The sequence below is a fragment of the Nyctereutes procyonoides genome, unplaced genomic scaffold (genome assembly GCF_905146905.1).
Source record: "Nyctereutes procyonoides isolate TBG_1078 unplaced genomic scaffold, NYPRO_anot_genome, whole genome shotgun sequence".
Lineage (NCBI taxonomy): Eukaryota > Metazoa > Chordata > Mammalia > Carnivora > Canidae > Nyctereutes > Nyctereutes procyonoides.
The window spans coordinates 50,730,107-50,755,492 of NW_026575049.1; the positions used below are offsets into that span (position 1 = coordinate 50,730,107).

The 25,386-nt window shown below is 42.5% G+C and overlaps 2 protein-coding genes across 5 annotated transcripts in view; one reads left to right on the plus strand and one right to left on the minus strand.

Moving 5' to 3' along the window:
• The first annotated feature begins 277 nt into the window (after positions 1 to 277).
• On the plus strand, positions 278 to 24,082 carry MSH6 (mutS homolog 6). Of its 3 annotated transcripts, none has more exons than XM_055327971.1 (10): positions 278 to 620; positions 12,059 to 12,258; positions 14,782 to 14,951; positions 16,763 to 19,307; positions 20,790 to 21,058; positions 22,320 to 22,437; positions 22,708 to 22,797; positions 23,321 to 23,475; positions 23,585 to 23,784; positions 23,912 to 24,082. In XM_055327971.1, the coding sequence occupies exons 1-10, from the start codon at positions 364 to 366 to the stop codon at positions 23,991 to 23,993; spliced, it is 4,086 nt and encodes a 1,361-aa protein (XP_055183946.1). In that variant the 5' UTR covers positions 278 to 363; the 3' UTR covers positions 23,994 to 24,082. The 3 variants fall into 3 exon arrangements, with proteins under 3 accessions (XP_055183946.1, XP_055183948.1, XP_055183947.1); XM_055327972.1 differs by having other exon boundaries at positions 419 to 594; XM_055327973.1 differs by lacking the exon at positions 23,912 to 24,082 and having other exon boundaries at positions 23,598 to 23,762.
• FBXO11 (F-box protein 11) overlaps positions 24,049 to 25,386 on the minus strand; it is an 88,783-nt gene continuing 87,445 nt past the window's right edge. For both annotated transcript variants that reach the window (XM_055327974.1, XM_055327975.1), the window contains exon 23: positions 24,049 to 25,371. In XM_055327974.1, the coding sequence (XP_055183949.1) occupies positions 25,242 to 25,371 (130 nt within the window). In that variant the 3' untranslated portion in view covers positions 24,049 to 25,241. The remainder of the gene's footprint in view (positions 25,372 to 25,386) is intronic.

The following is a 25,386-nucleotide window of genomic DNA, read 5'->3' on the forward strand; positions in this document are numbered from 1 at the left end:
GTGATGTCGGCACCGCTGCCCGCCTCCCTTCCCGCACCGCCGCTGCAGCCCGGACTCCAGCCCCGCGCAGCCCCGCGCAGCCCCGCGCTGCGAGCGCGCCGGGCCCCCGCCCCCGCCCCCGCGGCTTGGCGGCCCCGCCCCTCCCCACGTCGCCCGACGCCCCCTGGGGGCGGGGCCCGGGCGCGCCCCGCCCCCCACGCCGCGCGCGCACGCCCCGGCGCCCTCCGATTGGCCGTCGCGGCCCGTGTCCCTCCGGCGCAGCGCGCCTCCCCCCAGGTTTCCCGCCAGCAGGCGCCGCGCGGTTTCCTCCGTGCCTGTAGTCGCTCGGCCAGACACAGCGGTTGGGCCTCGCCGGCCGTCGCTATGTCGCGACAGAGCACGCTCTACAGCTTCTTCCCCAAGTCTCCAACGCTGAGTAATGCCAACAAGGCCTCGGCCAGGGCCTCAGGTGAAGGCGGCGGCGCCGCTGCCGCCGGGGCCTCCCCTTCTCCCGGCGGGGATGCGGCCTGGAGCGAGGCCGAACCTGGGCCTGGGCCGCTGGCTGGCCGCGCGTCGCCGCCGGAGGCGAGGAACATCAACGGAGGGCTGCGGAGGGCTGCCGCGCCTGCGGCCCCCGCCAGGTAGGGGGTGGGGCGCAGCGGCGGGACGCGGCGAGCCTGGGGAAGGGAGGCTCGCTCGGGGGCACTAGCGGGCTGCGCGGCCCGGAGGAGGTGGCAGTGCGCGCCTGGCCGGGGAGCTGCGGGGGCTGGGTTTGCTCCCTCGGCGTTAGGGGGCGTAGGTGGTAAACAGGGTGGGAGGAGGAAGGCGGGGGAGGAGACGGGCTCCCCCGGGCGGGAGGCTGGGCCCGAGGGGGGTGCACGGCGCTCGGGGTCGTGGGGGGGGGGGCGACGGGAGCGGTGGGGGCGGGGCGGGAAGAGAAAGGAGCTCGGCACGCGCCGCGCGGGGTGCGCACGGGCGGGGGTGCTGCCTGCCTGCGGCGGGGGAGGGGTGGCGGGAAAGGGGGGATGCCTGCGGGGGGCGGCGAGCCGTGCTGGTTCCGAGCTGGGACAGTGAATTGAGGGCCGGCCGGCCGACCGACGTCCGGCGAACACACTTGATTGTTTGGCTTTGAGCCTCGGGCGCCTGGAGCCTGCGGGGCGGCGGGCGGCCTGCCCGGGGGTGGGGGCGGGGGCGGGGGCGGGGGCGGGGGGCGGCGAGCTGGGCGCCCGGGGGTGTGTCAGGCCGCAGGCCGAGGGGCCTGATTGGCCCGAGTGAGGGTTGCAGGGGCGGGGCGGGGGGGGGAGCCGAAAGTGCTGGGCTCGGCCGGGTGGTCCCCTAGGTAGGCCCGCAGGCACCCAAACAAATGAAGGATTTCGAGGCTGTGTTCCTCTTGATACACGTTTAAGTGCCGTGTGAAGTTGGGAAGGTGTCCTTTTAGGATGCAGCGGCCCTCCCGACGACGATTCCGTGGGAGGATGCGGCACCGCAGTTTTTTGGAATCGAGAGAGGGAGTGTGGCGGCCGGGGTGCGGCCGGGGCGGGGGCCGGGCGCCGGGGGCCGGGGGCCGGGCGCGACGCCGGGGGAGCCGGCCGGGAGGGCTGCCCGCCGCTCGGCCGGCCTTTGTCGGGGCCGCGGGCGACATTTTGAGAAGCTCGCGTTTTGCCGCATCGCAGGTTTTGCATGAGGCGCGGAGTGTAATGGTAGGCGCCGGAGAGGATGGAGGGGGAGAGGGTCTGAAAAAGTGAAGGGCTCCCCTGGAGGCTGGACAGTCGGTTGGTGGTTCTGAGCCACTCGAGTGTTCGGTGTCCTGCGGATTCGCCAAACGCTAAGCGTCCTCACGGTATTGACTCTCCTCTAAGCGACCCTCGGAGGCAGGGAGTTTATGTGGCTGTGTGAAGAGTGGTAGGAGATGCCTCTGGCCGATTATTTTGGGCTTTTTTTTTTTTTTTTTTTTTTTTTTTTTTATAGCAGTAGACACAACGGAAGTTCTGAAAATCCTACCTTACTCTCTGTTAAGGGAAATGATTTATAAAGGAAGCCTCCATTTGTAAGGATGTCTCCTGCTCTGAACCAGAAGAGAAGGGAGGATGACTAAATTCGGAGAAAGGCTCACTAATGGAGACGGTTCTGATTTAAATCTGCATAACAACCATATTCCTTGTTTGCTCTTAGCCTGTCCACCCCCCCCCCCCATCTATCTTTTTGTCTTTAGCAGCAGATGGTATTTAAGGTGGTGACTTGACTTGGGCTATCTCTGGGAGTTACTCCGTTTTCCTTAGGATCTCCCATATATATATAGGGGGTATACGTGTTAAACTTTGGTTCAGTTTTCTCTCATTAATCTTTATTACTGAGGGGGTCTCAGCCAAGAACCCAGAAGTATAGAGGAAAAAACATTTTTCCTCCCCTACATTTGCATCCTCTGTAACAGACTGTTTTTCATAAAGTTTTCATCATGAGACATGCATGATGTTTAGTTAGGTTTACTTAAACATGAATTGATTATTCCTGGATCCATGCTAAAAGGCCTTCATTCAACAAATGTCCATGTACCTACTCTTCAGGCACAGAATTAGGCATTATGGATCCTGGATACAACCTTGTATAGGCCAAGCAAAAAGGCACTTTTTAGAGCAGGAGCAGAGTGCACGAACTCTGTGCGCTTTGGTCAAGGGAAGAAGGGATATATGTGTCAGGATAGGCTTTTGGCTCTTCAAAAGGAAACCCAGGACACAAATAGGAGTTAGCTAGGCTACGGTGGGAGTAAGGGGGTGTTAGGAAGCTGGTTCAGAAATAAGGTCCTGCAGATTGTGGATAGAAGGAAGAGAACAGATGGGAGCCTTGAAGAGGTATGTAAGATCTAGTTATGAACAGGCTGATGGGCCACAATGACATTTGGACTTTTTCTGAGGGTCAGTCAAAAGCTTTAAAAACAAATCAAGCATCTTTTAGTGTTGGTCATATACATTTCCTCTGTGCTTAAATGTCTCATGTTGCCTGTTTCAGTTTTTTTCCTAGTTCTTTGCAGTGGTGTGTGATGCAAAGTCTTTTTCCTCCCTGGGTCATCCTTTTGTTCAGCATATGACATCTTTTGAATAGAAGTTACTAATTGTAATGTCAAGTTTGTCAGTCTTTTTCTTTATGGCTTATGCTTCTATTGGTTTTATTTTTTATTTTTTTTGTAATGATACTTTTATTTATTTTTTAAAGATTTTATTTATTTATTCATTCTTGAGAGAGAGAGAGAGAGAGAGGCAGAGGCAGAGACACAGGCGGAGAAGCAGGCTCCATGCAGGGAGCCCAACGTGGGACTTGATCCCGGGTCTCCAGGATCACGCCCTGGGCTGAAGGTGGCTCAGCGGTTCAGCGCCTGCCTTTGGCCCAGGGTGTGATCCTGGAGTCCCAGGATCAAGTCCCACATCGGGCTCCTTGCATGGGGCCTGCTTCTCTCTCTGCCTGTGTCTCTGCCTCTCTCTCTCCTCTGCCTCTCATAAATAAATAAATAAAATCTTTAAAAAACAAAAAAAAGAAAGAAATCCATAGGGGAGATTGAGGTTTTAGAAAGCTCACTCTGGAGGTGCCTGGCTTGTGACTTGATCAGTGGGGTCGTGAGTTCAAACCCCACATTGGATGTAGAGATTACTTTAAAATTGGGGTACCTGGGTGGCTCAGTCACTTAAACGTCTGCCTTTGGCTCAGGTCAGGGTCCTGGAGTCCTGAGATTGAGCCCTGCATGGGGCTCCCTGCTCAGCGGGGAATCTCCTCCTCAACCTGCTCAAGCTCTGTTTCTTTCTCTCAAATAAAATCTTTAAAAAAACAAAACACAATCTTAAAAAAATCTCACCCTGGCTGAAGTATATTTGGTGGGGAGATCTATTGATAATAGAGCATGTGGATAGTGGCAGTGGGGGGTAGGATTTAGAAAAGTTGAGACAGCAAAGTGCTGGAGCAGGCAGGTGTTGATGTTGATAACTGGACGTAAGAGCAAGGAGGGAGGCAAGATGGCATCATTTTGAAGTAAATGGTTATAAGAAGAGGTAGCGGGAGGGGGTACCTGGGTGGTTCAGGTGGTTAAGCTGCTGGCTCTTGATTTTTGTATCAGGTCATGATTTCTGGGTCCTGGGATGGAGCCCTGCATCGGGGTCCAGCTCAGCCTGGAGTCCCTTGAGGTGTCTATCCCTTCCTTCTCCCCTGCAAGCATACATGCATGAGCTCTCTCTAAAAATAAATCTTCAAAAAAGAGAAGGGTAGCAGTACATACATGCACCCTAGGCCTGCTTCTCATCCATTATTTTTTCTGTAGTTTATTAAGATTATAATGGAGAGAACTTTAAGGCTTTTGACCACTTAAATCTGGCTTTTTAAAATATTATTAATACAAATCTTAGCTAGTTTATTTTTTACAATCTCACTTCAGTGCTAATTGTCTCTCTTTGTTTGAAGTGTATGCCCTATTCCCATTCACAGACAAGGAATGTCAGACCTGGCAAATCTTTTTTCATCACCTTTATTTAAAGGTAACTATCTTAAAAAAAAAAAAGGTAACTATCTGCACTAGTTGTATGTAGGTGCTTTCCTGAGAACTTTCATACAGTTAAACATTTATAGCAATATATTTTCCCAATTAATAGCACATGTAATGTTATTGTTGTAATAGGAAAGAATTTTTTTTTTAAGATTTTAAAAGTTTATTTATTCATGAGACACACAGTGAGAGAGAGAGAGGCAGAGACATAGGCTGAGGAAGCAGGTTCCCTGCAGGGAGCCTGATATGGGACTCCCCAAATTCGAGGATCACGCACTGGGCTAAAGGCAGACACTCAACTGCTGAGCCACCCAGGTGTCCCAAGAGGAAAGAATTAAAAAAAAAATTAAGCTCTTTAAAAAGTATCCTGTGGACTCAGTTTCACAGACCTACCTTGTTTTATTTTTTTATTTTTAAGATTTTATTTATTTATTAATAAGAGACATAGGCAGAGGGAAAAGTAGGCTCCCTGCAAGGAGCCTGATGTGGGACTTGATCCCAGGACCTTCATGCCCTGAGCCAAAGGCAGATGCTTAACCACTGAGCCACCCAGGTGCCTTAATTTGTTTTAAATGATATAATTAATATAAAAAAGATATTAAAGATGCTCAACTTGTTATAATTTGGTCTGTGGGAGCCTCTTTTGAGCTGACTTTTATGACTTTTTAACATTAGCTCGGGGCTTTTGAAACCATTAATTCTGATGACTTTTCCCTGCACTAAGGCATGAAATTAAAATTAAGCTGCTCCACCAAGAACCTGGTTTCCTTTAACTTCTTTCAGGTTTCTTTCTAATGCTATTTAGAATATAGTACTAGATGTCAGTTTATTTGAGAGTTTATATTGTCACCGTAGACCCTAGTGCATAAGTGATGGGCCATAGTTAGCCCAAGCTGAAGAAGGAAAAGGTGTATGGACAGAGGTGTACTGGTAGGTAGGTATTGTAGGGGCCTCTGAATTAATTGCTCTGATTAGTTATTTGAGGGCAGGGAAAGTGTGCTCTGATGGTCCACCTTGAGAGTTAAGTGCAAAAGCTGATAGCTGATTTTCTGAGGTTGGTTTGAGAGTTTTCATGTTATGACTCAGTGTTTACATGTACAAATTTTTAATAGATATTCTTTTTTTTAATTTTTATTTATTTATGATAGTCACAGAGAGAGAGAGAGAGAGAGAGAGGCAGAGACACAGGCAGAGGGAGAAGCAGGCTCCATGCACCGGGAGCCCGACGTGGGATTCGATCCCGGGTCTCTAGGATCGCGCCCTGGGCCAAAGGCAGGCGCCAAACCGCTGCGCCACCCAGGGATCCCTACATGTACAAATTTTTATTAGACAAACAGTTTATTTTAATTGCTTTTGGAAGCAAATTCTAGCAGTACTTTGGTATCTACTGTTTTTTTTTTTTTTTTTTTTTAAAGTAGATAACTAAAAAAGTTGATTATGAGTTTGGGGCACAACCAGTCATTGACACCAAGATTATAGACTAAGGAGAAAGCAAAGTAATGTGATTTTATTTTATTTTTTTGAAAGTTTTTTTTTTTTTTTAACTCATGAGAGACAAAGAGGGAGAGGGATCCCTGGGTGGCTCAGCGGTTTGGCACCTGCCTTCAGCCCAGGACCTAATCCTGGGGTCCCAGGATCAAGTCCCACATCGGGCTCCCTGCATGGAGCCTGCTTCTCCCTCTGCCTGTGTCTCTGCCTCTCTCTGTGTGTGTCTCATGAATGAATAAATAAAAAATCTTAAAAAAAAAAAAGAGAAAGAGGGAGAGCCTGATACAGGACTCAATCCCAGGACCCTGGGATCACGACCTGAGCCAGAGGCAGAGATGCTCAACCACTGAAGTCACCCAGGTGCCCCAAATAATGTGATTTAATTATTATTTTTTAAAGATTTTATTGGATTTGCATAGGGCTAATGATCCTTGTTAATACAGTTATATGAAGAGGGGAAGATGTTAAGATTGTCCGAAAGTATAGCTAAATAATAGAATACAGTAAAGTTAATATAGGACTGTTGGGCAAGTTTTCAAGTAGAGCCAGTGGAATAAGTGGATGTGATTTTCTAAGATTATTAGGCTCTTTTAAGGACTAATGTATGACATATTAGCAGGTATTCAAATTATAGCACATTCTAGCTTGATCCTCAGGCTTGCATTATATTTCCATACTTTTTTTTTTTTTTAAAGATTTATTTAGGGAAGCCCGGGTGGTTCAGCGTTTAGCACTGCCTTCAGCCCAGGGCGTGATCCTGAGTCCCCCGATTGAGTGCCATGTCGGGCTCCCTGCATGGAACCTGCTTCTCCCTCTTCCTGTGTCTCTGCCTCTCTCCCTGTCTCTCATGAATAAATAGATAAGATCTTTAAAAAAATATTTATTTATTTATTTGAGAGCGAGCATGAGCAGGGAGAGGGGAAGGGAGAGAGAATCTCAAGCACATTCCATGCTAAATGCAGAGCCCAACTCTGGCCTTGATCCCACATCTTAGGGGTTGTAGGATTATGACATGAGCCAAAATCAAGTGTCAGATGTTTAACCAACTGCACCACCCAGGCTACCCCTCCATATTTTAAAATACAGTATGTAGTGTTGATAGGAAACCTGAGTCTTTGCATTGATTAAAATATGTTCCTGGGGATCCCTGGGTGGCTCAGCGGTTTCGGGCCTGCCTTTGGCCCAGGGCGCGATCCTGGAGTCCCAGGATTGAGTCCCGTGTAGGGCTCCCGGCATGGAGCCTGTCTCTGCCTCTCTCTCTCTCTCTGTTTATCATAAATAAGTAAAAATAAATCTTTAAAAAAATATATGTTCCTTTATTTTAAAATGCATTCTTTGGAAACCATACAGCTACAAGAAATTAAAATTTTAAAATTACCTATAAAGAATTGACGTTTACCCACAAAATTAATAGCTTTAAAAACTTTGTTAACATTAAGTGAAGAAAAACATTTATTTTTAAAGATTGTATTTATTTATTCATGAGAGACAGAGAGAGGCAGAGGAAGAAGCAGACTCCATGCAGGGAGCCCGATGTGGGACTCAATTCTGGAATCACCCTGAGCCAAAGGCAGACGCTCAACCGCTGAGCCACCCAGGCACAGGCATCCCAGTGAAGAAAAATTTTAATGAAATGTTTAAAATACTGAGTTTTATTATACAGTCTATTTTATTTTATTATTAATTTTCAGAGAGAGCCTGCAAGAGCAGGGTGAGGGAAGGGGCAAGGGGGAGAGAGGGAATCTTAAGTAGGCTCCACATCCAGCACAGACCCTGACTCAGGGCTCCATCTCATGACCCTGAGATCATGACCTGAGCTGAAATCAAGAGCGGAAGCTTAACCAACTGAGCCAGGGGCCCTTACACAGTATATTTTATTACCTGATGAATTCTCTTTGGTTGGAAGCCACTGTTTGCTGGACCAGGGTTTTTAAAGTGTCACTTTTATTTATTTATTTTTAGAGATTTACTTTATTTAAAGATTTTATTTATTTATTCATGAGAGACACGGGGGGGGGGGGGGAGAGGCAGAGACACAGGCAGAGGGAGAAGCCGGCTCCATGCAGGGAGCCCCAGGATCACGCCCTGGGCTGAAGGAGGTGCTAAAGGCTGAGCCACCCGGGCTGCCCTTAAAGTGTCACTTTTAGCATTAGAGGAAATAGTGCATAGTAGTAATTTTTTTTAGTGTTTGCATTTTATAATGTACTGCCAGTTGCTAACATCAGGAAAGTTAGGTGATGTGTGAGATTCTTTAAGATTGTGTGGTGATGTTGAAAAACAGATTGTTGGAATAGTTCATTTTAATTGTATAGATTGGGATTTACTTCAAAACTGTTAACCATTGTAATTAGCTTTTACACATTTTTTTTCTGTAGTGAGTTATGTACATTTGCATTGCAAAATAAATTTAAAGACCTTTAAATTTTTAAATTGGTTATTTGGAAAAGGATCTAATCATTTTGAGGCCTTTGAACACCACTGTATGGTTTGTTTTACAGTTTGCACTACATTTGTACAAATGAGAGTTTGAAGGTAACAATGTCTTAGTTTAAGTTATTTCCTTTGGGATAAAACTGGAATGAACTTAAAATATTTTATTACATAGTAAGTTTAGGTGTAAAGTAAAAAAAATTTCCCCATGTCTTTTGGGTCTCAGAAACTTGAGGTTACTCTTGATTACAGATAGAAAGGAACTTTTTTTTTTTTTAATTTTATTATTTTTTTATTTTTATTTATGATAGTCACACACGCACAGAGAGAGAGGCAGAGACACAGGCAGAGGGAGAAGCAGGCCCCAATGCACCGGGAGCCCGACGTGGGATTCGATCCCAGGTCTCCAGGATCCCGCCCTGGGCCAAAGGCAGGCGCCAAACCGCTGTGCCACCCAGGGATCCCCTAGAAAGGAACTTTTAAGAGGTGGACATGGCCATCTCATTTTTTTTGCTCAAGAATTTTGATCTAATCATGCAGTTTCTCTTGGAGCCCTTAAGACAACTGAGATTCATTCCTGCAAGTGCTCTGTTGCCTTATACCAGGCAAAATAGGATTTCACTGGTTTTGAGGCGTTCCGCTCTTTTGAACTTCAAATGTACCACCAGGATGTACATTCTTGTCAGTCACTCATGCACTAACTCCATTCTTGATAATTTTTAATTTTCATAAGATATGTAATGAAACAGTTCAGCAGTTAGTTCTTACCCTCCATAACTTATCCATTCACAGAGGCAAGAAAAATAGTTCTTTAATTTTACAAATGAAGAACATTTTTTAAACCTTTTGTCATACTGCTAAGGCTGGATCATCCACATATATTTAATACATAGGGCAGGACTGCCCCAAACTAGCCAGTGATGGAGTTTTAGGCTTTGCCACGTACACACCAAAATCTTACCTGAGTATCTTTTAAGGGATTTAGTTGCCTTTAAGAAGGGGCGGCCAAGGGGCACCTGGGTGGCTCAAGTCATGGTCCCTGGGGTCTGCTGTTCTCTCCCTTTCCCTCTGCCCTGCATGTGCATGCTCTTGCTCTCTCACATAAATAAAATATTATAAAGGGGGGGGCAGCCAGGCTTGATAGCTATCCCTACTGGTCCCCCTTTCAGAAAAATCTACTTGGATAATGCAATTTGAGGCCTGATGTCTCAAGACTATACAGCTAGAAATCTGCTTCCTGAGGGAGAGGACTGAAATAATAACGTACTTATTCTGGCCAGTCTTCTAGGAAATATGGTCAGGGTTCAGACTCAGAATTGATAGTGTCTTTAGGTAGACAAGGTATTTCCCTCCTTTAGCAGCAGAAATAAGAGTACAACTTTAGGGTAGTCTCTGGTACTAAGGTACAAAGAAAGCTTGTGGTTTTCTGATACTTGTGATAGGCTTTATGTGGTTAAGTGGCTACCTGGCCAAGAGTTCATGGTAAGACTGCTTGACAGTAGGGAGGCTTGTAAACACCATTCTGCACAGCTATAAGGGTCTTTGTCTCTTCTTACTGGACATATTAGGAAGAAGGGTAGAAGTTAGAATTGTACAGAGATTCCTATTTGAAGATCAATATGTGGTGAGGTTGCTGGCAATATTTATAGATTTGTTCATGTGTAGGTTGCTGTAGATTCTGTAAGTTAAGAGTGCACATACCGTAAAGGCCCTTGAGAAAAGCCCCAGCTGAAGTCATGCTGTTGTTTTTCTCTTCTAATTGTCTAGCCTAGGGGTTTCCTTTTTGTTTTTTTAAGATTTTATTTATTTATTCATGAGAGACACAACAAGAGAGAGGCAGAGACACAGGCAGAGGGAGAAGTAGGCTCCATGCAGGGAGCCTGATGTGGGACTTGATCCTAAGTCTCCAGGATCAGGCCCTGGGCTGAAGGCAGCGCTAAACTGCTGAGCCACAGGGGCTGCCCAGCCTAGGGGTTTCCATATTCACATTTTTGAAGAAAGGAATACTTTAACTTCATGATTGGGTCTGAAGAAAGTTGCCCCAATGTACTAATGGAAGCTATTCTAAAATGTTTTTGTTTATAATGTACTTACTTTAACATTTATTCAATGAAAACCTTTAAGCAAGTTCAGAAAATCTTCGTATATAGTACTTGCAGAATTTATTATTGTGGCCTCTCCATCACTGAGAGACTCTGCTGTATGTAGTCTTTACTTTTTTTTTTTTTTATTAAGTTTTAAATTTTTTTAAAGATTTTATTTATTTATTCATGAGAGGCCCACAGAGAGAGAGGCGGAGACACAGGCAGAGGGAGAAGCAGGCTCCCTGTGGGGAGCCAGCCCAATGCGGGACTCAATCCCAGGACCCCAGGATCATGCCCTGAGTGGAAGCCAGAGGCTCAACCACTGAGCCACTCAGGCGTCCCTAATTTTTTTCTTTTTTTTTAAGAGAGAGAGCATGAGCATGTAAGTGGGGAAAGGGGCAGAGGGAGAGAGAATCTCAGGCAGGCTCCACACCTGGTACAGAGCCTGACGTGGGGGCGCGATCTCCCGACTCTGATATCATGACCCAAATCAAGAGCCAGGTGCTTAACTGACTGCTCCATCCAGGTGTCCCTATGATTTTAATTTTAATTTTGGTTAGTTAACATACAGTGTTCTACAGTTTCAGGTGTACATCTTCTGCTCCCCTTACCCTCTTCTTTCCCTTTCTCAGGAAACCTTCAGGGCCAACTTAATTTTCCTGAAGATTGAATCTTTGTTTTTGATTCTACAGGCATATATGTTAATTATGTGAGGGGCACATTAGCCACTTCTCTGTTTACTTTTTCCATAAAACTAGATTTTTAGAGGTGGGGGTTAGTAGTGTACTATGTAGCTTTTGAAGTGTTAACTGGAAAAGATCCCAAGCAGACTCTAATGAGTTAATATTTATTATCATTAGCAAATTACATAGTATACTTGGTATTTTATTAATAGAGTGGGTCAGGTCCTGTTCCTGACGTACCCTATTGTGATATATAGGTGTGATACATTGTAATTTGGAGAGCATGTACGTCTGTGCCTTTTTCTTGTTAGCAGTATTGTACCAGAATTTGGCCATAGTTATAACTTGGAATGATTCTGAGAAATAGTTTTTCATCTTAGTACCAGAATTCATTACATTTGTATTTGTCTTTTTTTTTTTATTTATTTATGATAGAGAGAGAGAGAGAGAGAGAGAGAGGCAGAGACATAGGCAGAGGGAGAAGCGGGCTCCATGCACCGGGAGCCTGACGTGGGATTCGATCCCCGGTCTCCAGGATCGCACCCTGGGCCAAAGGCAGGCGCCAAACCGCTGCGCCACCCAGGGATCCCCCATTTGTATTTGTCTTAATATGTTAAGTAAGCATTGTGATATTTGCTTATGTTTTTAAAAGTGACTTTAACATCTGATCTTTTTTACTATTTTTTTTGATATCTGATTTTTTTTAAAAAAATCATTTATTCTAGAATTTCTGTGTTTGAGTATTAATGCCGGAAAACTTCAAAGGAGTGTTAACGATGCCTTCTTTAGAATTGCTAATTTGTAGGTAATTGCCTTTAATGCAGCTTAACCAAATATTAACCAAGTTATATATTTCTTTTTGGCAACAGTTCTTGTGACTTCTCACCAGGTGATTTGGTTTGGGCCAAGATGGAGGGTTATCCCTGGTGGCCTTGCCTGGTTTACAACCACCCTTTTGATGGAACATTCATCCGTGAGAAAGGGAAGTCTGTCCGAATTCATGTACAGTTTTTTGATGACAGCCCAACAAGGGGCTGGGTTAGCAGAAGGCTATTAAAGCCATACACAGGTAAGAGAGTCCACTCTGCAGAGTGTGTGTGTGAGAGAGAGAGAGCATGTAAGAGAGCAAGCATGCAACACAAGAGCACAAGTGTCTGCATCTCCCACACGGTGAAATTAAGTGTATTTTACGCCAATGACTTAGGAGTGGCAGGGTGAATACTTCCAGCATGGGAAAAAGACACAGCGGAGTGGAGTTTTTATTTCTGTCTTTTCAGTTGACTTACGGCAATATCATTCCCTTAAAGGAAAAATATTTTCATGATTAGATATCATTTGGACCACAATACCAATTCAGGCATGAAAAGGGTAAATTAATGGTGCTCCATCTTCAGAGATCCAAGAGAAAGTCAGTGCAGTGAGGATATGTAGCATATAGATCAGTGACATTGTCTAGGGCAGATGGAGATGTATGCTTACCTGGCCTTAAATCCTCCCTATGAGCACATCTGAGTTGAGTTTCACATCAGACTTCTGGGCACCATGACTTCCTTTTCCCAGGCCCAGCTTTCTCATGTCCTAGGATACCAGGAGTCCTGCCTGTGCAGCTTCACTTGGGCCAGGGGAACCTATCAGTTCCTTGAATTACACAGTGCATGCACACCACATGCACTTGAGCATGAGTAAGTCCTTATCCATTATCCTTAGAATCTCTAGGCTAGGATGTTAACTGAATTCAGTGTTTTGGAATCAGAAGAAGGGTCCGTTTCCCAGAACTCTATGGGAATCCTGCTTTTTGGTCATAGTGCTTATCCATAGTGCAGGGCCAGGAGGGCACACTGAAGAAAGTTCAGTCTACATGGAAATCTTACCTGTAGGATGTAAACAGAATATGGAAATTTGGTTCTATCTTCCATATTAATTTGCTGCATAATCTTGGCCAACACAGTAACTCACATACTGTTTACTCACGTGCGCACACACAAGTGTGGGCAGAGAAGGGGGATTAATCTTAAGCCCAGGGCTTAATCTCAGGACCCTGAGGTCATGGCCTGAGCTGAAATCAAGAATAGGATGCTTAACTGACTGAATCACCCAGGCACCCCTAATTTTGAGATTATAAACAAAGGTTTGGCAACATGACTTTTAAAATGCCCAGAGTTTACGTTTTGTTGTCATTATTTTGTAAAGGCCACCCCTATTGCATAATGCCTTTTGCCCTTTCCGTTCCCAAATTGTTGTAATAGCATGGATGAGAAAAGTAGGTTTTTAATTCTTTGGGGAGGGGGGCGCTTGTCTTAGAATTGTCAAGTAGTTTGCATTGGGTTTTGGGGGAATGATGATGTCATTAGATAGGTGGGCGGTGAGTGCAGCTGCAAAGAGGCACTTGAAGTTAGGAGCCACCCTCCAGTGGACTTGATTGTTGCAGTTTGTACTGCTGGTGCCACTCTTTAGAAAAATGGGAAATTGTACCTTTATTTCAGGTAGCTCACTAAGTTGCTAATGTAATGGCACTTCAGGATGTTCTGTTAGTTTTGGTATACAGTGGAAAAAAGGAAATAATGTAATATTTGGATGCATTAAGTTTAGACAAGTTCAGGTTTGCTTTCTAATTATATTTGGTCAGAAGAAAACAAAGACTTATCCATTAGGCCTCTTGGGAAAAAAACCGAACTGTTTTGTGCCATTAGATTTGTGATTAACTTCATCTAATTTTTTGCTCAGTGGACCAGTGTGTCATTTAAAATTATAGCTCCTGGGGCACCTGGGTGGCTCACTCAGTTGAGTGTTCAACTCTTTGTTTTGGCTCAGGTCTGATCTTGGGCTCCTGAAATGGAGGCCTAGGCCCCACTCAGCAGGGAGTCTGCTTGAGATTCTCTCTCCTCACCCTCTGCCACTCCCCTCACTCAGCATGCACACGCTTTCAGATCTTTTAAAAAATAAGTAATGTAAAAAAAATTAGTAATTTAAATGAAAAGGAATAAAGTAAGAGTTTTCACCTGAAGACAATTTGATTCAACCTTTAAAAAAACCATTCCAAGTCTGAACTCAGTTATCATTCAAAAATGTTAGTATCCTTACCAATAGGGTAAGGATACCTGTTTTTGTTTGTAATATACCCTATTAAATTACCTTGGGGATAAACTTAGTATCATAGCTTCATTTGACTGAAAGTGTAGTTTTTGCTTTCCTGAAGTAAAAAAAAAATTTTTTTTTCTGTACAGAGGGTCTCAGACGCTTTTTAAAACCTCTCATGCTTCACCTGAGGAGTTGTGCCGCCTTATCTATTTAGGGTCAGGGTCCCAGGTCATTAGAAGAGAGATGAAGTAGTCATGGGTGACCCAGCAGTTAAGGCGACTTCAAGGAGGTAAAATAGTTAATAAAAGTTTCACTGGTAGTTTTCCCCTGGTAATTCCTTCTTTGTAGGCTTTATCAGTCTTATCAATCAGAAATAATGGAACATTAAGAACTGCTTGATTCTTTTCATTAAGACAGTTGTACACTGAGCCCATTACTTAGTTAACTGTTCTTATTTATAAATAAGATTTGCTTCATAAGAAATATAAATTAAATCTATGTATTAATTTTTTAGGGTCAAAATCAAAGGAAGTACAAAAGGGAGGTCATTTTTACAGTTCAAAGCCTGAAATACTCAGAGCAATGCAACGTGCAGATGAAGCCTTGAATAAAGACAAGATTGAGAGGCTTGAATTGGCTGTGTGTGATGAGCCCTCAGAACCAGAGGAAGAAGAAGAGATGGAGGTGGGATATTGTTAAAACAGTCCGTTGTTAATTCTGTTGGAAAGTGATAGAAAAGAGGGATGGGATATATTAAAGGGATATTCCCTTGTTTTATTTATATGTATTATTATTTTTTAAAGTTTTATTTATTTATGAGAGACAGAAAGAGAGGCGCAGAGACACAGGCAGAGGGAGAAGCAGGCTCCATGCAGGGAACCCGACATGGGACTCAATCCGGGTCTTCAGGATCAGGCCCTGGGCTGAAGGTGGCGCTAAACCGCTGAGCCATCCGGGCTGCCCTATTTATATGTATTATTCATGTATGTATGTGTGTGTGTGTGTGTGTGTGTGTGTGTGTATATGCACATACTTTAATATACATACCTTTTTTTTCTTTTTATTTGTGAGAGAGAGTGAGCGTGGGGAGAGGGAGAGAGAGAATCTTAAGCAGGCTCCACACTCAGTGTGGAGCCTAATGAGAGGCTTGATCTCACAACCCTGAGATCATGACCTGTTCCAAAATCAAGAGTCTGGATGCTTAACTGACTGAGCCACCCAGGTGCTCCAAATACTCATTCATATATATATATTTTTAAATATTTATTTATTTATTCATTCATGATAGACACAGAGATTGAGAGAGAGGCAGAGACACAGGAGGAGGGAGAAGCGGGCTCCATGCCAGGAGCCCAATGTGGGACTCGATCCCGGGACTCCAGGATCGCGCCCTGGGCCAAAGGCAGGCGCCAAACCGCTGAGCCACCCAGGGATCCCCTCATTCATATATTTTTATGTAGAACTGTAGGTTAAGTTAGATTAGAATCTCAGCAGCCATTTTGCTTTAAGTTCTCAAGTTCAAACCTAGAATACATCCCATAAGTAGTAGTACCATTTTGGTAACAAGTAATGAGCTCAGGAAAGTAAGGATATGGTGGTAAAACTGGTTATGTCTGGTGGTAAGTCTCTATGAGAGTGTGGTCAGGCTCTGGAAATTAGTTACTTGATGTTCTTTTTGTTTTGTTTGTGTTTTGGATAAAAGAATAGAGGTTAAATAACCTTGAAATACAGCCTGAGTTTCAAATGTTAATGGTCACTATTTTGAGTGAATTAAATCATTTTTCTCTAATTTAACAGATTAATGAACTATACGCTTAAGAAATTCATTTATGACTAGGCCTGATTTTATGTTTTATTCTATTACAGATTGGGAATAAACAAGCTAATCTAATGGGTATTTTAAGAGAAATGTTTTTAATCTTATTTTTGAGGTCGAGACCAGGGTTTATAACGTAAATGAAAGATTTAGAACTGGATGGTAATACAGAGATCATTTAGTCTCATATAACTTGTGTGGGAGATCCAATCCATGATAAGTGAATGTCTTGCCCAAGAAACTACAGCTGGTTTGTGGAAGAGCAAGGACTAGAAACCAGTATAGTAGATTGCACTGCTTTCTTATGCTGAAGAATTTATAAAATGGCAGACTTCATATGTCCCTCTGGGAGAGGTGACCCTAGAAGAAAGGTAACAGGGAGATTTAAAAGTTCCTTCCACAGCTGTTAATGAGGGCATTGCGTGTAGGTAGGTATTTGGGGTGTATGGTCTTGCTAATGGCTTCATCACTGTTGTATGGGATAAAACTGTCATGAGAGAATCACTTAATCCTGTAGTGTGATGCTACTGAAATTGATAATCTTTCAGTGAAAGAAAATAGTTTCTCATTTCTGGAGCTGGGTTCTTGATATAGGATGTTGCAGCATATTGAGATACAGCAGTATTGCAATTTTTCAGATTTTGTTATGTATTTAAATAACACTTTCTTTGACTGCCAGGTAGGTGCAACTCATTCATCAGAAAAGAGTGAAGAAGACAATGAAATTGAAAGTGAAGAAGAAGTAAGGCCTAAGGTCCAAGGATCTAGGCGAAGTAGCCGCCAAATAAAAAAACGAAGGGTCATATCAGACTCTGAGAGTGACATTGGTGGCTCTGATGTGGAATTTAAGCCAGATGCTAAGGAGGAAGGAAGCAGTGATGAAATAAGCAGTGGAGTAGGGGATAGTGACAGTGAAGGCCTAGACAGCCCGGTCAAAGTTGCTTCAAAGCGGAAGAAAATGGTGACTGGAAATGGCTCTCTCAAAAGGAAAAGTTCTAGGAAGGAGATGCCCCTGGCCGCCAAACGATCAACTGGCATTTCATCGGAAACCAAGAGTGCTTTGAATGCTTACTCTGCCCCTCAAAATTCTGAATCTCAAGCCCACATTGGTGGGGGATGTGATGATAGTAGTCGCCCCACTATCTGGTATCATGAAACTTTAGAATGGCTTAAGGAGGAAAAGAGAAGAGATCTACATAGGAGGCGACCTGATCACCCTGATTTTGATGCATCCACACTCTATGTGCCTGAGGATTTCCTTAATTCCTGTACTCCTGGGATGAGGAAGTGGTGGCAGATCAAGTCTCAGAACTTTGATCTGATTATATTTTATAAGGTGGGGAAGTTTTATGAGCTGTACCACATGGATGCTCTTACTGGAGTCAATGAACTAGGGCTGGTATTCATGAAAGGCAACTGGGCTCATTCTGGTTTCCCTGAAATTGCATTTGGCCGATACTCTGATTCTCTGGTTCAGAAGGGCTATAAAGTAGCACGAGTGGAACAGACTGAGACCCCAGAAATGATGGAGGCACGATGCCGGAAGATGGCACATATATCTAAGTATGACAGAGTGGTGAGGAGGGAGATCTGTAGAGTCATTACCAAGGGTACACAGACCTACAGTGTATTGGAAGGTGACCCCTCTGAGAACTACAGTAAGTATCTTCTTAGCCTCAAAGAAAAAGAGGAGGATTCTTCTGGCCACACTCGGGTGTATGGAGTATGTTTTGTTGATACCTCACTGGGAAAGTTTTTCATAGGTCAGTTTTCAGACGATCGCCATTGTTCCAGGTTTAGGACTCTAGTGGCACACTATCCTCCAGTACAAGTCTTGTTTGAGAAAGGAAATCTCTCAACAGAAACTAAGATGATTCTGAAGGGTTCATTATCCTCCTCTCTTCAGGAAGGTCTCATACCAGGCTCCCAGTTTTGGGATGCAGCCAAAACTTTGAGAACTCTCCTTGAAGAAGAATATTTTAAGGAAAAGTTAAATGAGGACAGTGGGGTGATGTTACCCCAGGTGCTTAAAGGTATGACCTCAGAGTCTGATTCTCTTGGGCTGACACCAGGAGAGAAGAGTGAATTGGCCCTCTCTGCTCTAGGTGGTTGTGTCTTCTACCTCAAAAAATGCCTTATTGATCAAGAGCTCTTATCAATGGCTAATTTTGAAGAATACATTCCCTTGGATTCTGACATGGTCAGTGCTACAAGACCTGGTGCTGTTTTTGCTAAAGCCAATCAACGAATGGTGCTAGATGCTGTGACATTAAGCAACTTGGAGATTTTCATGAATGGAACAGATGGTTCTACTGAAGGGACCCTGCTAGAGAAGATTGATACTTGCCATACTCCCTTTGGTAAGCGGCTTCTAAAGCAGTGGCTTTGTGCCCCACTCTGTAGCCCTTCTGCTATCAATGATCGTCTAGATGCTATAGAAGACCTCATGGTTGTGCCTGACAAAATCTCTGATGTGGCGGACCTTTTAAAGAAGCTTCCAGACCTCGAGAGGCTGCTGAGTAAAATTCATAATGTTGGGTCTCCCTTGAAGAGCCAGAACCACCCAGATAGCAGAGCTATAATGTATGAAGAGACTACATACAGCAAAAAAAAGATTATTGATTTTCTTTCTGCTCTAGAAGGATTCAAAGTAATATGTAAAATTATAGAGATCATGGAAGAAGTCGTGGACAACTTTAAGTCTAAAATCCTTAAGCAGGTTATTACTCTGCAGACAAAAAATCCTGAGGGCCGTTTTCCTGATTTGACTGTAGAATTAAACCGATGGGATACAGCCTTTGATCATGAAAAGGCTCGAAAGACTGGACTAATTACTCCCAAAGCAGGATTTGACTCTGATTATGACCAAGCTCTTGCTGACATAAGAGAAAATGAACAGAGCCTCCTGGAATACTTGGAGAAACAGCGCAGTCGAATTGGCTGCAGGACCATTGTCTACTGGGGGATTGGTAGGAACCGTTATCAGTTGGAAATTCCAGAGAATTTCATCACTCGTAATTTGCCAGAAGAATATGAGTTGAAATCTACCAAGAAGGGCTGTAAACGATACTGGACCAAAACTATTGAAAAGAAGTTGGCTAATCTGATAAATGCTGAAGAACGGAGAGACGTATCCTTGAAGGACTGTATGAGGCGACTATTTTATAACTTTGATAAAAATTACAAGGACTGGCAGTCTGCTGTTGAGTGCATCGCAGTATTAGGTAAGACTTGGAACAAGCTTGTTCCTAAGGCTTTGGTTAGTCATGCCTTGTATCTTGTGCATTAAGATTTAAATCCATTGGACATTTGCCATGGAGGATATCTCTCAGCACAGGTAATGAGTGTATAGATTTGCCTCCTCACTAGACAGAATGACTAGTTTAGTTGCCCTGAGCCAAAGACAGATGCCCAGCTGCTGAGCCACCCAGGCGTCCCATTGTTCTTTCTGATACTGGTTTTAAGCTTCTTTTTGTTAGATGAAATTAAAACTCTCCTGGCCCATCACGTCTTCGTTCTGTATTTTCAGTTATTCTCTTTATCTGTGTATTGCAAGATTTTAATAATCTTTTTTCTTTTAGCCTAATATATCACACTTTCTTTCCTGCAATTGATTTCTAAGGGCTTTGATTAATATATTTTTAATTTAATAGCTTTTTCAGCTTCATTAAATAATTTCCTTTTTCAATTTCATGGCCAATTATTTGAGCCTTTGCTGTTTTACACAGTTTAGGGTTTTTCCCTATATTTTATTAAACTTTTTTTTTTTAATTTTTATTTACTTATGATAGTCACGGAGGGAGGGAGGGAGGGAGGGAGGGAGGGAGAGAGAGAGAGAGAGAGAGAGAGAGAGAGAGAGAGAGAGAGAGAGGGAGAGGCAGGCAGAGACACAGAGACACAGGCAGATGGGAGAAGCAGGCTCCATGCACCGGGAGCCCGACGTGGGATTCGATCCCGGGCCTCCAGGATCGCGCCCTGGGCCCAAAGGCAGGCGCCAGACCGCTGCGCCACCCAGGGATCCCTTTTTCCTATATTTTAAAAATACAGTAACCATAGTTTACCCAAATTTGTAACAGAACTATTTTGATCTGAATGCAACTGTCCGGGATAGAATAGCATCCTTCAGTTTTTGCCACATTTTTCTTAAACTAGTACAGCTTTGAACGGTTTGATGGGTAATTTAAATCTTCCTTCAACACAGGCATTCAAAATTGGTGAATTCATTTTCCTCTTAAGATTGTTTTTTATCAGTGTACCTGTTGTGACAACATTCTGCTTCTAAGAAGTGCTAGGTCCAGGATTAGGTCAAGTAAGAGATGTCAGTATAGCATTTCCCTGTTGTATTTCTTAGCTTCCCCATGGCATTCCTCTGGTCCAGATGTTAAAGGACTAAGTCTTACTTTGAGGTGAGAGATTTTGGGCTGAAAATTAGTTATTTCTCATTTCACTACAAGTGGTCTAATGAAGACACAGAAAACATTTAGTAGTGACTTATTTTCTGTTAATAAATGCATAAACAAAACATTTTATGTATTCTAGAGTGCCTATTGTTAGGGGAAAAAAGACCTTATGTCTAAAAAGCAAGTAGAACATACCACCCACTGAAAAAGTATTTTGGAAAGATTTTTTTAGATTAGTTGGGTATCTTGTGCTTCTCAAGCAATCTCAAAAATGATGAAGCCTCACTTTTACCCTCTCTTTAACAGATGTCTTACTATGCCTGGCTAACTACAGTCAAGGGAGTGATGGCCCTATGTGTCGTCCAGTAATTTTGTTGCCAGAAGAAGGAACTCCTCCCTTCTTAGACCTTAGAGGATCACGTCATCCCTGCATTACGAAGACTTTTTTTGGAGATGATTTTATACCCAATGACATTCTAATAGGCTGTGAGGAAGAGGAGGAGGAAAATGGCAAAGCTTATTGTGTGCTTGTTACTGGACCTAACATGGGGGGCAAGTCTACACTCATGAGACAGGTAAACTGAGCTTTAAGGTTTGTTACAGAAAGTCATTAAGAATATATTAGATATATAGGCCATCCTTTCCAAATAGCACATAAATTATATAGAATTCAGTCACTAGCATACTAGGAAGCAAAGGAAAAATGCTTTGTATTATAAAATTGAGAAATGTATTTTACCTTTATCAAATACCCGCCTGATGTTATGGGAAGTGTACGTTAAAAAGGCCAAAGAGGTTTTGGCTTATGATTTCTTTACAAACTCTTTGACTGGATTGGATTTCCTCTGAGGGTAGATGTATTATTCATAATGAATGAAAATGTTGCAGGTTTGTCCCTCAGGTTCATGACTGGTTCGGGTAAGAAAGCAAATAAAATAAAATTCATGACCTCTAGTAACTGTTGGAAACTGCTTTTAGAACTGCTTTTAGAAAAGACAGTAAATATCTGTCTTTATATCTGGGGTTGGCCAGCCACTGAGCTAAACATGATTTACATTTTTTTAAAGGGTTGTGGAAAGGAAAAAATATGACCGAGACATTGGGCCCTTGACTAAAAATGTTTGCCAACCCCCCTGCTCTCTTGTATGATCTTCTACTTAGGTTCACTGAATTTGCTAACTAGCAAGAGCAGTATAGTATATTGTGCAGTGGTTTTCAACCCCATTTTCATTTATCATCAGTTGGGAGAGCTTGACAAAAGTATAGGAAGGGGTTCCATCATCCCAGATTGATTCATTTGGTCCAGAATTGGTTCTAGACATCAGTAATTTTAAAGAGCTCCTAAGTGATTGTACTGTGTAGTCCTCCAGTGTTGAGAATCACTAATGCAGTGGGTTAAAAATTCAAGGCTCTGAGGTTTTTTTTAATTTTTTAAAAATTTATTTATTTATGATAGAGAGAGGCAGAGACAGGCAGAGGGAGAAGCAGGCTCCATGCACCGAGAGCCCGATATGGGATTTGATCCCGGGTCTCCAGGACCGTGCCCTGGGCCAAAGGCAGGCGCCAAATCACTGCACCACCCAGGGATCCCAAGGCTCTGAGGTTTTAAGGCCGGTTGGGCCCTATAAGCCTCTTGCTTTGCTAGGCTTCCCTTTGCCTACTTTGGATTGTGAACAATTTTTTTAAGAGTGCCTGACTCGTATATAATCATTCTTATGAAAGATGAATGTTTATTAGCTTGGCTTATTGCTTGTTTTCTGAATATCTTATGTATCCCTCTCTCTGTGTTTTTCTTTACTAACTGGTACTAAAGACCTTTTCCTCCTTCATTCACAGGCTGGCCTATTAGCTGTAATGGCCCAGATGGGTTGTTATGTACCTGCTGAAGTGTGTAGGCTCACACCAATTGATAGAGTATTTACTAGACTTGGTGCCTCAGACAGAATAATGTCAGGTGAGTTTTCACCTAAGGATTTATTATTTGACCCTTCATTTCTGTAATACATATGCCTTGAAACTGGTGTATGAGCCATTTCTAGTGGATGTTTGATTTTTCTTGTTTTTCCAAGTGTAATACTTTCAGGCATTTGAAAAGATTATTTCAAGAATTGCATAATCTCTTGAGATGTAACCTTTAGTACTGGGTAGGTGATGATATGAACCTAAAAGATGAAGTACTGTTTTTTTTGGATGCTAAAAAAAGATCTCCTGTGTGCTTTTTTAGGCGAAAGTACATTTTTTGTTGAATTGAGTGAAACTGCCAGCATACTTAGGCATGCAACCGCACATTCTCTGGTGCTTGTGGATGAATTAGGTAAGACATTACAATTTCCATTTGGAGGCTGTTTTTAAAACTTTAATTTTTCTTGAAGATGGCCAGACCTTTCTTGAAAAAAAGTTTGAATGCACTCACCTTTGTGTCATAGGTAACAGATCATGTGAAAAAGGTCTTTGGTTAATTACCAAGGTTCTAAACTTCATCCTATTAAAATATAGTTGTTATAATATGAGGATGTGTAATGAGAAACTAATAGGGCATTTCTTAAGAGTACTCTTAAAAAAAGAAACACGGACTCAATTGCAGGACTGTAAACATTTGATCCTCGTGTTGGGTGTAGAGATTACCCAAAATCTTTTAAAAATAGAAAGGTGCCCTTCACCAAGGGTTGCTAAGTGGATCTATGTAGCTAAAAACAGGGCTTATTCTTTGGGTGCACAAATTATTACTTTTTTTGTTGTTATTACTATTAATCCTTTCCCCTTTTTTTCATTCCTTTGTGAGGTCTGTCTTCTGGTATAAGGCAGATGCATAATTTATGCATATTTTATTTTAATAGGGAGAGGTACTGCAACATTCGATGGAACAGCAATAGCAAATGCAGTTGTTAAAGAACTTGCTGAGAACATAAAGTGTCGTACATTGTTTTCTACCCACTACCATTCGTTAGTAGAAGATTATTCTCAAAATGTTGCAGTGCGCCTGGGCCACATGGTATGTATAAAGTGCTTATTCAAAAGTTGATTTTTGAGGCAATCAAGTCAGGTACTTCCATTGCTAGCACATGAATAGAACATAATAATAAACTATTTTCCTTTTTTAGGCATGCATGGTAGAAAATGAATGTGAGGATCCTAGCCAGGAGACTATTACCTTCCTCTATAAATTCATTAAGGGAGCTTGTCCTAAAAGCTATGGCTTTAATGCAGCAAGGCTTGCTAATCTTCCAGAGGAGGTTATTCAAAAGGGACATAGAAAAGCAAGAGAATTTGAGAAGATGACTCAATCACTACGATTATTTCGGTAATTATACTCGGGATATAATTTTGCCATGCAGCTGACCTTATTAAAACCATAAAGGGGGATGGTTGATACACTGTAAAAAACACAAACTAAGCCTTTTTTTTTTTTTTTTTTTTTTAATTTTAAGGGAAGTTTGCCTGGCTAGTGAAAGGTCGACTGTAGATGCTGAAGCTGTCCCTAAGTTGCTGACTTTGATTAAGGAATTATAGACTACATTGGAAGCTTTGAGTTGACTTTTGACAAAGGTGGTAAATTCAGACAACGTTATGATCTAATAAACTTTATTTTTTAAAAATGACCATTTTTCCATTTTCTTTCTAGGAAATTAAACCCTTTTAATTCTTATCTACCTTCTACATAATGGTTATTGAATACTCCACAATATATTAAGTCTAGATGTTATGGTACATGCATACACTTTCAGGCTGTTTATACCCACTGTCACCAATACACATAAATGGGGGGGAGGGAGCTATGAAACTGTATAGGGCTGTATATATACTTGTCTCAGCTTAATGCAGGAAATTGTTTTTAATTTCCAGCAGTTTAGTCTAAACTGTTCAAAAAAAAACTATGAACAGAGTTCAAATACAGGACTGTTTTGAAGAGACTTTCTAAAGTGTACTTTAAAACATAGTAGTTTTTACCTTTCACAAAACTGAGTTACAAGAATACTTTTGTTTTACAGTGCATCCCTTCCTAGGAAGTCTCATTAAAACACTCACTTTTTCTAGGGGTGATTTTGAATGCTGCACAGGGAAGGGAAGGAAATAATAGTCTTAACTTTTCTTAAAGGATACCAGAAACATTGCTGGATATAATTTAAGATTAGTGTTTTCTCTTTCATAGAAAGAACGTACATACTGGGACATGAGTACAGTTACAGCAAGTCTAGGTGTGCTAACAAAACAGGGCACATTCAAGTACAAGAAGATTTGCTTGAAATTAAAAACAAACTACATGAGATTAAAGCATTAAAATCATATTTCTCAATCTGAATACATGTTAAAAAAAATCAAAAGAAACGCAGAAGTGCTAGCTCACATTTTTACCATATTACAAAAGCAATTGGTACCCATGTCCATAAAGGCAGCAACAAAGCTGCTTGTCTATTGAAGAGTACTACTGCAAATTGGACTGCATTCAATGCTAGTTGTAAAAACACCAGCTTTTTTTCAGAAGTTGGTATCTGTACAAAATTGCAGCTTATTTCTTCACTTCTGTCCCTTCAAAAGTCTTTACACAGTAATGCTAAAACACCCAGCTTTGAGATCCTGAGTCAATATATTGCCACTTTCTTTTTGGTAGCTTGAGCTTCATAGTGTCAACTGACCTCGTGTATCCATTTTTAATACAGTCTCTTCCTGTAGCATGGGCAAATATTTTAAATCTTCTTCCAAAAAAAATGTTTTAAGTTATGATGTTAGAATGGCAGGACTTTTCTTTAGGGAAGGAATTCAGTTGTGCTGCAATGTATTAGATTCTATAGGTGGAGCAGAGTCATATAGTGTATCTGTATCATGTGTAGGCTCACCAGCTAATGTACAAGGATTAGACAGTGTTCCAGCACCACAGTCACAGAAAAACCTAAAGCAAAATGAA

Excerpts from the sequence above, each read along its gene's own strand:
- MSH6 (XM_055327971.1), top strand. The coding sequence starts at position 364 with ATGTCGCGACAGAGCACGCTCTACAGCTTCTTCCCCAAGTCTCCAACG. Across the intron at positions 21,059-22,319 it reads AGTCTACACTCATGAGACAG|GCTGGCCTATTAGCTGTAAT; the intron begins GTAAACTGAGCT and ends CTTCATTCACAG. Across the intron at positions 22,798-23,320 it reads GGTGCTTGTGGATGAATTAG|GGAGAGGTACTGCAACATTC; the intron begins GTAAGACATTAC and ends TTATTTTAATAG.